Source organism: Anarhichas minor, unplaced genomic scaffold (genome assembly GCF_050575085.1).
Source record: "Anarhichas minor isolate MPS153535 unplaced genomic scaffold, ASM5057508v1 ptg000090l, whole genome shotgun sequence".
NCBI classification, from domain to species: Eukaryota; Metazoa; Chordata; class Actinopteri; order Perciformes; family Anarhichadidae; genus Anarhichas; species Anarhichas minor.
In genome coordinates this window covers 963590-976359 of record NW_027466536.1, presented here as the reverse complement: position 1 = coordinate 976359, position 12770 = coordinate 963590, and the positions used below count along the sequence as shown (strand labels likewise).

The following is a 12770-nucleotide window of genomic DNA, read 5'->3' as shown; positions in this document are numbered from 1 at the left end:
CACATATTTAGTTATTTTCAATGAATGCACATCACACAGGAATTCTTTATTTGTCATTTCTTTATTTGTTTTATCTTTTTTGTCTGTACTAGATTATTGCAATCTGGTTAATTCACATTTAAAAAGCAGTCATTGACCAGACGCACTGAAATCGATGATATTCATTTTTACAATAACCATTATAGGCCCCATAGAGACTGGAAAACCCAATCCAAAAAAAAAAAAAAAGAAACATCTGCATGGTTTTCTGCACTTTATTTTGTTTGATGAGACTTTTTTTGATAGTAATTACAAAAAAGAAAAATATATATAACAATAATCATAAAAAGGAGAGTTGGGGGGGGGGGGGGGGGGGGGGGGGAAATCAGGAATATTACGACTGGCAAACAAACAATCACAACACAGCACAAGTACCTACTTACGGCGAGAAATGAAAGGTACAAAAAATTTAAACAAAAATAAGCGCATATGGCAGAAAGAAAAATCAAAGAAAGTGGCACCTATGAAGTTAAATACAATAAGCAACCGAGGGGACGAGAAAGTGAAGCCTTTTTCCTACAATCTATTAAAAAAATCCCAAAACAAAGGGTGTTTTCTTGCTTTTTGTCCTTTTCTATTTGTTAAAAAAAATAAAATGCCTGACCCAGGGAGTGATGGTTGGGAGGAGAGGAAAGGAGAAGGGGGAGGAGGAAGAAGCTGGTGGGGGTTGGTGGTGGGTGGGGGGGGGGGGGGGGGGGTTGGCAGGGACAATAAAAAATACTGCACGTACAATACCTTTTCTCACTCTTCTCTTTCCTTCATCTAGCTCTTACCGTTTCTCTCACCCACTTTCTCCTTTCTTTATTTAATAGCATATCCCATTAATATTCCTTTCCCCCGCTGCTCCTAATAGCCGCGCCCAGTGGCGCGATCGTTAGAGTTTTACATGTGAGTAGCAAATGACACTTTGATTGGCTGTGATGTGGAGATGGGAGTCCCCCGCCGGCTCCGGGTCGGGGGCCCCGGCTGAGTCGAGAGATCCTGCCGGGCCTCGGTCTCACTGCGCGTGCTGACTCAGTGTGTGGTTCTGCAGGGAGAGAGGGAGAGGGAGGGATAGAGAGAAAAACGTGAGAACACATGATGAGAGAAATAATGGGCTACGTGAGCACAGTGCTTTCCACTTGCACCCCCACCCAATAATAGAACAGAAACACAACCGCCTCCCACAGTACAGACAGCGAGGCCTCCTCGCTTTAAACATAGTCTGACGAAAGAAGGGGAAGAAAAGAGGACAAAACAAGACCAGCGGACGAGGCAAAACATAAAGTCGTGGGTACAGCACTGAGGTGTTGTTGCTCACACTAAATATTATGAGAGATCGGGCAAAAAGAAACAGATTTGAACATTTTGACATATATTGACACACCCAAACAACGCACCTAGTCTAATCTAATCGAATAAAAGCAGCACCTGGTTTTGGTCCGGACCGACCAATACAGCTCATTTAGTATTTGTTCTGTTTTTGTTTTATTTCTAATCTGTGGGAACCCAGAGCCTCCATTTGTTTATTCCGATCTGTGGAACCCTTGTGTCTTTTGATATTGTGATTAATATTTTACAGAGACCGTCTCCATACCGCGGAGACGCCTACACTCGCATCTCTCCAAAGGCATCAGCGCACTACACATCAATACATAATCACAATACAACCAAAAAAAAACACCTTTTTTTTCTAAATTTAAATTCACAACAGCAGCGAGAGCACAAAGGGAGACCGATGCAGCGATCTCTGGGTAAAGAACTAGAGCGGAGGAACTGAGATCCAGGATGGAGATGCATGTGTACATAACTGAGGTATAGGCACCAAAACGGTCAAGTACACAACATACTTCACACACTTCTGTTATGGGAATGTTATACACAGATATGTGCAAAAACAAGTATGTTTGCTCCAGCACACACACACAGACACACACACTCAGTCCTCTGTGGCTGTCTCATATCAGCTACAATGGGGAACTGAACTCATGATAATCTGGATTTGCTGGTTTGGAACTTGGCTAGGATCACATCTAAAGCTGGGGAGATACTGTCTGTGTATGTGTGTGTGCACTGGAGATAGGGAGATGATTGGAAAGATTTCTCTGGGAATTTGTCTGTGTGTGTCAGATACATTTCCACACGGATGTTTTCCTCCTGCTCTCTCCTCATTTTCCCCAGACTGTTCGGCTTTCTCCCTATGAAACCGTCCTCTCTCTCTCTCTCTCTCTCTCTCTCTCTCTCTCTCTCTCTCTCTCTCTCTCTCTCTCAGATTCCCTCTGAAATCTTTCCCTATCATCCCTTCTTCTTAACACATACAGTACACACTCTCACTTACAGACACACACACACACACACACACAATTCCCAGTGAGATCTTCCCAATCAACGCCCCCCCCCCCTCACCACCACTAAAAGCAGCTTTCTCTCTCTCTCTCTCTCACAGATAGGCCTCACTACAGAAAAAAAAAGAACAGCGGATGGGAGAATAGAAAAAAAGGAGGGGATAGGGGGATGAACGGAACAGAGAGGCGAGGAGGGGTGGATGGGGACAGAAATGTGAAGGATTATACGTGGTTTGGGGTTGATAAATACTTATTTGTCATTCTATGGCCCTTATCTTGCTGTGCATGTTTCGTTGAGCCCCGTGGTGTGCAAGTGTGTAAGTGTGTGTGTGAGCAAGCTATAGAAAGAGAGAGAGAGTATGCCGTACACGGCTTTAGAGGCCAAGCTATCGCATCCAGGGGAAAGCAAAGGGTATTAATGTCCTACACACACACACACACACACACACACACACACACACACACACACACACACACACACACACACACACACACACACACACACACACACACACACACACACACACACACACACACACACACACACACACACACACACACACACAGTGACACAGAGTAGAGGGGTTTCAAAGAAATGGGTGAGCAAATGAGAAAAATAATGAACGGGACAGTGAAAAACAAGTGTCTGTTTCTGTATACGTGTGTGTGTGTGTGTGTGTCTGTGTGTGTGGAGGCCTCTCCAGTGAGGAAGCAGATCTCATTGGGAGCCACTGACCCCATTATGATAAAAAACCCATCCTCTCTCTCTCTCTTTCTGTCTGCTGCATCTCACTCCATTGCTTCCTCCCATCCTCGGCCTCTGCGCTCCAACTGGCTGCATTTCCTCTGATGGCCAGAAGAGGTCAGGCTCATTCCTCTTTATGAGATCGTGTTCTACACAAGCGGAGAGGGCAAGATGTTGTCCAGTGCATCTGTCCCGTTTCCTGCACATCCATGTCTGGCTTTTGTCATTGCACCTTTGCATCATGTATGACCTCTAACATGGAGATCTTGGGCATTAGACGTGTGAATGGAGATAAACAGTGATCCAGTAGTAGACGGATTTCAACAAGGAAAAAGGGAAGTAGGGAGGAAAGAACTAGAAAGAAGAGGGATAGTGTGTGTGTGTGTGTGTGTTCCCTCAGGTTCTTTGGGTTCTGCTGCTGCCGTATTGATTTGTAGACGGAGCGAGGGATGGAAAGAAGGGACAGAGGAAGAGTAGGGAGGGATGGAAGGAGGGAGGGAGGCCACGGTCACTCCCTGGAGGAGCTTGTAGCGCTGCAGTGTACTGCTGGAAATAGCCCAGAGGAGAGGAGACAGAGAGGGAGAGAGGGATTGAGATGAGAGAGGAATGTAATGGACGGATGTGTGACAGTCGGTCATGCTACACACTTCATGTGACACACACACACACACCCACACACCTCCCAGTTACTTCTCTTCATTTACTATGTTGTTGGGAGCTTGGTATTGATTATGGAGCAGGGCAATCAATGAGAAGTGTGTGTGTGTGTGTGTTTGTGTGTCACAGTGTGACATCTGCTCTACAGCAGAGTAATTGATATATTCTAGAGAGAGAAAAATGGGTGACAGAAGGAGGAGTGTAGGGGAGGAGGAGTAGACTGGTTTGTTTTTATATTTAGTGTTTACCAGGGCTCTAGGCCGGTGATTCCGGCCAATTCTCAAGCGAAGCTGCCTTTAATGACACTCCACACCTGCAGACGTTTCACAATAAAAGCCTTCCAGCAAAGCAAAGGGGATAATGTCCCTCGACCTTCTGGAAGTGTTTTAATGTGAAACAGATGAAGCAAGTGTGAAGGAATTTGTGTTAAGAGTCAACAACAACCGAAAGGCTTGTTATTCAAATGTGACATGAAGGCCAACTTCTCTCTTCAGCTGAGGTAAGAGAGGCCTCAAACAATATGTGAACATTTACAGTATGAGCTGCATGCCATATAATATGAAGCTGTTTTTTTTATTTCTGTTCGAACAGCCTCTTCCAGTTCAGGGTAGTCAACTTGGATTGCGTTGTTTCGTAAAACCCCACGTCCCACACCAGGAACCCTGGTTTGGACTTTATTCCATCATATTTCGACTGTTCTTTTCACAGCAGAGGGTGTGTGTGCTGTAGCGAGAACAGCCAGCCCAGACCAGTCAATACAGAGGCCTGTCATTGTTTTTCCTAAACTGCTTAGAGAGAGCGAGGCTAAAGCCTGCAGAGCCCTGGGCTCAGGGGAAATATGGCCCTGTCGCATTACCCACGCACAAACCCGACAGACACACACACACACACACACACACACACACAGGAATGCATTCACAGACTCACTCGCAGCTAAGAGCACATGGACGCACACACGATGCCAATAAAGAATTTGCAAAGACAAGAAATACACAATAGTGAACACACACACACACACACGATCTCACGGGGAAGGGAAGAAGGGTGCGTAAGAGGAAACCGAGAGATAGAGATAAGAGAAAATGTAATCTGCCTTGTCCTGCTCCTCTCTGACATCTACTGCATTATGATGCTGATGGTTGCGTTTTCGAGGGCTGTCGCCTTTAACATGTGTGCACGTACATGATCGGCCTCGTGCCTGGTCAGCTTCCTGTGTACAGCAGAAACGCACAGGTATCTAGACTGAACTGAGAACACCCGTCTTTAAACATCAGATTACAGCAAAACCAACGAAAACGAGAACGATCAGACGTTCGTCACCGACACGCGTGGCGATGACCTCGTTTGGGGGCCGAGCCGGTCGGACGGCGAAGTAACTTTCTCCCGGCAACTTGAACTCAGAAACACACACCGACGCTTTGCTTGTTCTGTCATGATGTAACAACTACACTTTGAAATGGAGGTGCCAAGCATCTAATAGACACAGGAAGAGGAAGCATTGCTGTTGGAACAATGCCGTGTGTGTGTGTGAGCTACCTCCATGTATCAGCGAGTCTGTCAGTTCGTGAATTTGTGTCAAATGTGTGTGTATGTGGGGGTGATTGGAGGCCGTCCAAATGTTGCGTGCGTCTGAGTGTGTGTGTGTACGTGTGCCCCATCTCCACTGCTGTTTTTAACACCAAATGAAAAATCACCTTCGTCGCCTTGTGGTCTTCTTTGGGTTCAGTGTATTTATAGCTCAGAGTTGACACTCTTCCAACGGAATGAGCGTGTCTGTGTGTCTGTGTGTGTGTGTGTGTGTGTCTGGGTCTAGCAGATGGGCTGTCTTAGCCCTCTTCCTCTGCTCCCTGGCTTGTCTTTAGCCCCACCCGTCCAGGACAGGATGCTGCCACGGGAGCAGATCAAAAATAAACGCACCCCCTTGCCCTTAACATCCCGCCGACACGTATTCCCTGCTACCCTCCCACTGTCTTTGGCCCCATCTCTCCTCATCATCCCTCTGTCTCTCTTCCTCCTATATTGTAAATCTAACGCTGTCCCATACTTTCAAATGATCCATCCAAAACTTCTTTCATCCCCTTCTCTCCTCCGTCACCGCACCCAGGGTGACCTCTCTGACCATGTCCTGTTTGTTGAGCTCCCTCCCTTTCTTTTCTCCCAGGGGGCTTCCCCTCTCCTGTTGCTCCTGGCCCAAAGAGCCAGGTTTAGACCAGTAAACACAACCCAAAAATACACTCACAGCATGAAGGGCACACACACACACACACACACACACACACACACACACACACACGCACACACAACCACAATGTCAAAGGATCTGCACGAGATTCACAGCAGAGGTGAGAGATCCCCGTTGGAAGGCGTTAAACAAAATAGGAAGTGACCTCACCTCCAGCACAGATAACGGATCATTCCTGAGCATCACATGACACGTTTGAGTCACACCACTATAGAGAGAAATGTGGGTACGCTCAAAAATGATCCCTCCCACTCTCTCTCTCTCTCACACACACACACACACGCACTAACACACACACGCACACACGACTCTCAGGGCCCGAGGAATAAGGTCCTTGTAGACTGTGAAGCTGAGTGCCAGATGAGGACCGGAGCCTGCAGACATGGGTGACGAGACAGACAAACATATACACAAGCATCCAAAAACACACTCATAAAAATACAGGCAGGACACTGAATGTATATGCATGTAAGGGGACACGCACGCACGCACGCACGCACACGCACACACGGCAATGCAAAATGTCAGGCAGACATAAATGAGAAATGCATGTAAAGGTTACAGATGTACAAATAAATGCACGGACATGATCCATCCAACACACACGTGAGCTCACAATTCAGCAGAGCGTGCCGGCTTTCCGTGTCACTGTCATATTACTGCACACGCCCAATCCCCATGAGTCCCCAGGGGGCCAGCTTTTTTTCCTTTTTTTTTTTGATTACTATGCACCCTAAACTGGCAGAAGGGCAGAATGGAAAACAGAGAGAGAGCATTGACATAAAGATGGATGAGCAGAGTACAGTATGTGTGTGTGTGTGTGTGTGCACGCGTATTGTGCCAGCTAACCAATAGTGTGTGTGTGTGTCATTCACTTTCATCATTACAAGATTCAACAGAAGCAGTATTGATTGGATACTTCACAGAAGTAAATACATTTTCTTAGAAGTTTATCTTTGCTTAAAAAAAAAAATACTGAAATATTTGCTTTTCATTTTTGGTTGAAAGCCTCAGACAGAGCTGAAAGAATTAGTCAATGAATCGATTACTTACAACTATGATGACAACTTGATAATCCAATAGTCATTTGTTGTATTGTCTTCAGAAAATAATGCCAAATATTATCTGGTTCCTACTTCCAGCTTGTCAATTGTGAATATTTGCTGTTTTGTTATTAAGTCTTGTATGATAGTAAAATGAATGAATGGACTGTTGATCAGAGAAAATACACTGTTTTAATATTTGGGGCCTGTAAAAATGCTTATTGATAGTTTTCACTATATTCTAAGAAACAATAGACTTCATGTTAAGGGATATTGGGGGAACAGGGGGAAATATTAAACTTCAGTGTAAAAAGGTACCTTGATTTACTTGCTGATTAATGTACTGCATCTGTGCAACGGTCAGAAAATGTATACTAACACTAATATAATTTGACTACATTTCTGACACATTCAGTTTCTAACTAATACTTGGCATGTTTCTAATGACGGGCTTCAATATCAGAATGAAACAGAGCCAGAAGGAGTTTTACCCAGATGTGCAAAAAAGAGCGAGAGAAACTAATCAGACGAAACAAGTCAGAGGAAAAGAAGAGAAAATGTACAAACCAATTGTAGACACGGATAGACCAACGCATACTCTGTTTCATAATTATTATAATGAGGGACTTGGGTTTTTCCAGCTGTTGATTGTGATGACATGCAGTGTGTTTGTGTGTGTCGTGTATGCATCTGTACGAGTGTATTTTGGCAGAGCTGATAGAACAACAAGCCACGCAGAGTCTGTCCTGTTCTGTGACACATTGCCTCTGTTCACCTGTCACACACACACACACACACACACACACACACACACACACACACACACACACACACACACACACACACACACACACACACACACACACACACACACACACACACACACACACACACACACACACACACACACACACACACACCCCAAATGACAGGAACATGGTCCAAGCTGTTAGAAAGCCTCCAGGTGCTGGCTCACAGAGCGTTATTCCTTTGTATCCGTCCCTACCTCTGTTCATCTCGCTCTGCCTCGTCTTTGTCTCTCTGCGTCCGTCTGTTTGTTCCTCCGCTTTATATCAAAGCAGAAGTAACTTATTTTGCCAGATTTTTCGCCTCCCTCACTGAGAACCACTGTGTATGCCCTTTTTACCATCTTCTGACGGCGAGTTCCTCAAAGCATAAATGCAAACACACATACGTGTACACGTGCATACAAACACAATGTTTCCAGATGATTAACTGGTCCTACACTGAGATTTCTGTTTAAATCCAACATCAACAGAATGAGCTTTGCATTCACAGTGTGGAGCAAAGAAAACTACAGAAATCTCGGCAGTGTTAACAGCCGTGGACACAACTTCTATGCGATGTTTCCTTAGGTGGTCAGAGGGGGAAAAAAGGAGTCCGCCAAGATTAAGGGCAGTTACATTCAATGACACACTGTTGTTGATTCGGTTGCATTTGCCTTGTTGCCTAGTTTTTAGCTCTACTGAACTTACTTTACTACTTCCAAAATGATGGTCGTTTTGATAGTGATCTGTAAAATAAGGCTTGAAACAGCAGTAGCTGTGGTACTGTGGTAGTAGTAGGAGTTGAATCAGGTAGGGCTAGCTGTCTGCCATGCAGTCTCTCCCTGTTTGTCTCTCTACCACTCTCTTTGAATCTCCTTTTGTTTCTGTCTCTCTTTCCCCTGCTGCAAATACCTTCAAGCCCAGGGATTCTGGGAGGCAAGAGTGTGTGTCTGTGTGTCTTTGTGTGTCCCAGGTCCCCATTCTAATAACACAGAGTCTCCCAGTGAGCAGTGGGGCAGCTGAGTACGCTCCCCTGGAACGCCACAGGGATCTACGGATCAAATTCATACACACACACACACAAACACACGGAGAAGCACACACACCAAGGGAGCTGAGGATCAGAGAGTACACACTATGGCTTGACACAACACTCACAACTGACAGCAACATTCAGAGACACTGGAGAACACTCACACACATACACTCTCTCTCTCACACACACACACACATACTCTCTCACACACACACACACACACACACACACACACACACACACACACACACACACACACACACACACACACACACACACACACACACACACACACACACACACACACACACACACACACACACACACACACACACACCCCATTGCCAGTTCAGCCACATCCACACCTTTCCATAATTCAGTTAGAGGGAGACAGTGAGATTCAGACAAAGACAACATTATTCACAGACAGACTGCTAAACACAGATCGTTTCTCACACACACACACACTCTGCCCTGATCCCAACCGCAGGTATTGAACAGTCTGCCCAGCTATTCTCTGCTGAGCATTAACTACCAAAATAAAGATTGTATTCATTACTTTAGCTCTGAGGGGAACACTTTAAATATTCCTTTCATTTTCCAGGTATAGGCAACATACAGTAACTGCTGAGAAAGGCACCCCCATACTGGCTGCATACAAATTAATATCATGTCACTGATATAGTAGCTCCGATGTAGGGACGTGCTCCAACTGTGCTGAAAATGTAAAATGCTGTAAGTCTGTTGATTCGTCATCACTCTCTGTATGCCTCCTTCTTCCTTTCCCAGTGTTCCATCCATCCTGTTGTGTACATGTTCTTTTGAGTGTGTCTACGAGGGAACAGATCCCCCGCTCGTCTCTGCGGCCGTGTGCACGCACAACCCTCAAAATAGTCAAAACCGCTGGGACACGGGGAAAGGCGGAAGATTCGGTGGAGGGAATCAACACGCAAACAAACGATAGGGTCCCCCACATCCATCCATTTACACATCTGACCTGCAATCCACTCATCCAGCAGTGTTTAAATATTCACTAGTGCTAAAGGAAATGCTGTAGCACAACAGGCAGAGGGAAAGAAAGGGATGATCGGGGAGGAGTGCTGAAGAGTGATGAATGGAGCGAGGGAGCGGAGGAGGCATTGAGGGCAGAAGCTGCAGTATAGCACCCCCTAGAGGCTTAAAACGAATGTGAAGATCAAGAAGTCTGTCAGGGAATGTAACACGGGAGAGAGTGGGAGCTGATGTACAGCTGGATGACTATTTCAGACTAGCTATGCTTCAACAAGAGGGATACACAGTCTCCAAAGATCATTAAAAAAATAGTACATGCTGTAGATATTTGGGTACTGGTTACACTCGAGTATACTTAAAAATATTGTATGAATGCAAAAACAATTGTTTGCTGGTGGTGAAAAAACTGACATTTTTTTTAAATCATCGATACAAAAGCAGTTTCTACAGTCATGCTAATTTAAAGAAAGAATCTTAAACAGAGAGAATGAGAAAAGTCCTGTGTGTTTGGGATACTGGGAGTAAAGACAGAGAGAGATCCAGAAGGACCTCACTGATCAGGGCCACGGCATTTCTTATTTACGCACACACACACACACACACACCAAAACATCTCTTATTTACCAGCTTACGTCTGCACTATTTATGGGGCACTGGGGAGAGGCACAGAAGAGAGGAAGAGAGGAGAGGGGCTAAAATATGCATAGGGGCTGGTTCTTTTGGGACGCACGGGGGGAGTCAGAGAGAGGGAGGAAGACAGAAAGAGAGGAGGGGAGAGAGACGGTAGGAGAGAGAGAGAAAGTTGTGGTATGCAGGTGCAAGAGGTGGACAGAGAGGTGAAAGCAAGCGATTGAGAGAGTGGTGGAGAGAAAGCAAAGGTCTTTGTATGCACAGGGAGCGACGGAGACGGAAAGAGGGACAGAGAGAGTGCAATGAGGAAGGAGAGAGGATGATGCAGCGACGTGTCCATGCAGCAGGTACCCTTGGGTGTGTGTGTGTGTGTGTGAGAGAGAGAAAGAGAGAGAGAGAGAGAGAGAGAGAGAGAGAGAGAGACTGAGCTTGACATCATACGGCCCCTCAGAGGGGTTGAAAGAGGCCAAAGCCTTTTCTCGCTGGCCAACCGGCCTTCTTCATCCATCGGTACCTCATTAAAACACACACAAATTACCCCATTCCACTTTCTCTGGCAGATGCACGCACGCAAGCACACACACACAATAACAGCTAGCAGTGGCATTAACCTCCATGGTTGTAGCTCTCCATCTCCCCAGTCAGCCTTTCTGTCTAGCCCACTTAGAGAGCCCTCCCATGGGGCAATGGAGCTGTGTCAGGTCGGGCTCAGGCTGCAAGTTTTCACACACACACACACACACACACACACACACACACACACACACACACACACACACACACACACACACACACACACACACACACACACACACACACACACACACACACTTGGGCCATGACCAAAGTGTAACAAGATGGATATAGCCGGAGTGCAGTAGCCAAAGAGGAAGAAGTACAAGGAGCTGGGGGAGAAAGGAAGTTGAACTGAGCTCGACTTTGCTGGAATGAAAACAACAGAATTAAACTCATCTGACCTGACCAAACTCAGCGGAGGTAATATGTGAGGAGAATAACTCTCTGTTAGTAAAGCTGTATACAGATTTGAGACCTTTTAACTCACACTAGCTTGACATAAGACAGAGTCATAAAGATAACACTGATTTGCATTGACAACAGGTGAATCCCCATCATAAGATTAAAGAGAAATAAATAGAATTGTTCATTTCCTTTCTTTCTTTTCTTTAAGTGTAGTCTGACTCCTTGTGACTCCACTCTGATACAATTAGTTTGGTTTGAATCCCAACTAACCTGCCTGGGCATCGTTTTACATTTGACTTTACACATAAAGAAGGTGAATCATTTTAGAAACATAGCCAAGCATGGCATTCTAATGTCATTCTAATTACTATTATTCATTCTCTATTTTTTTAAATTATTATTAATTGTCTCTGTTTTTAATTTCACTTGTATACTTTAGCATCTTCAGCATTTATTGTCAATCTACCCTTGATTGAATGTGTTGCATTTGTGCTACGTCTCTTGTATGAGAAATGCTCTATAAAAAAAAAAATATTATTATTATTAATACTACTGTGGAATGTTTTTGGTATCGAAAAAATAAAAGCAGACCAAACCAACAGTTACTTAGGTCGGTAGTGTGAGAAATGTAGCCAAGTTTCTGTTCAATCCAAAGGTCACAACAGATTTATCCAATTGATGATTACAATCAAACAATTCATCAGTCCATAAAGATGTTGTGACCTGGTCAGACACCAGGAGAGGAGTCATCTGGGATGGAGTGTGTGTGTGTGTGTGTGTGTGTGTGTGTAGAGGTGTGTGGAGGTTAGTGTGAGTGTGTGAGGTGTGAGTGGTGCCTGTGTGTGGACATTAACCGACAGGGTCCAGCAGCCACCCTGCTGTTAAATGGACTGGCCAGCCATATGCCCACCACCTCCGGCTCTACATCACTGCCACTTTGTGTGTGTGTGTGTGTGTGTGTGTGTGTGTGTGTGTGTGTGGCTGGGGCAGGCTTTTGTAAATTCAAATATTCCCTGGTAGAAGGTCTTTTTTTGGGTCTTTTTCTGACTTTCTTTGTCCAAATCTCTGTCACCAACAGCCTGCATACCGACCACTCTATGTTATTATGTACCAGTCGAACACAGCACATATTATGGAGTGAGCGCTCTTTTGCCACTGTCAACCACACAGTTCATAAGGCATTGATGTTACAGGCTGCTGTGGTAGGAAACTGTATGTGTGTATTGAATGTAACTTCATGTATTGATATCAATAATCTGATGTACAGTATGTCT

The 12770-nt window shown here is 45.1% G+C and overlaps 1 protein-coding gene across 1 annotated transcript in view; it reads right to left on the bottom strand.

The window, feature by feature from the left end:
• Nucleotides 1-42: 42 nt before the first annotated feature.
• Nucleotides 43-12770, bottom strand: part of znf423 (zinc finger protein 423) — a 134815-nt gene continuing 122087 nt past the window's right edge. The window contains exon 21 of the mRNA XM_076082095.1: nt 43-1066. Within this exon, the coding sequence (XP_075938210.1) occupies nt 1037-1066 (30 nt within the window). The 3' untranslated portion in view covers nt 43-1036. The remainder of the gene's footprint in view (nt 1067-12770) is intronic.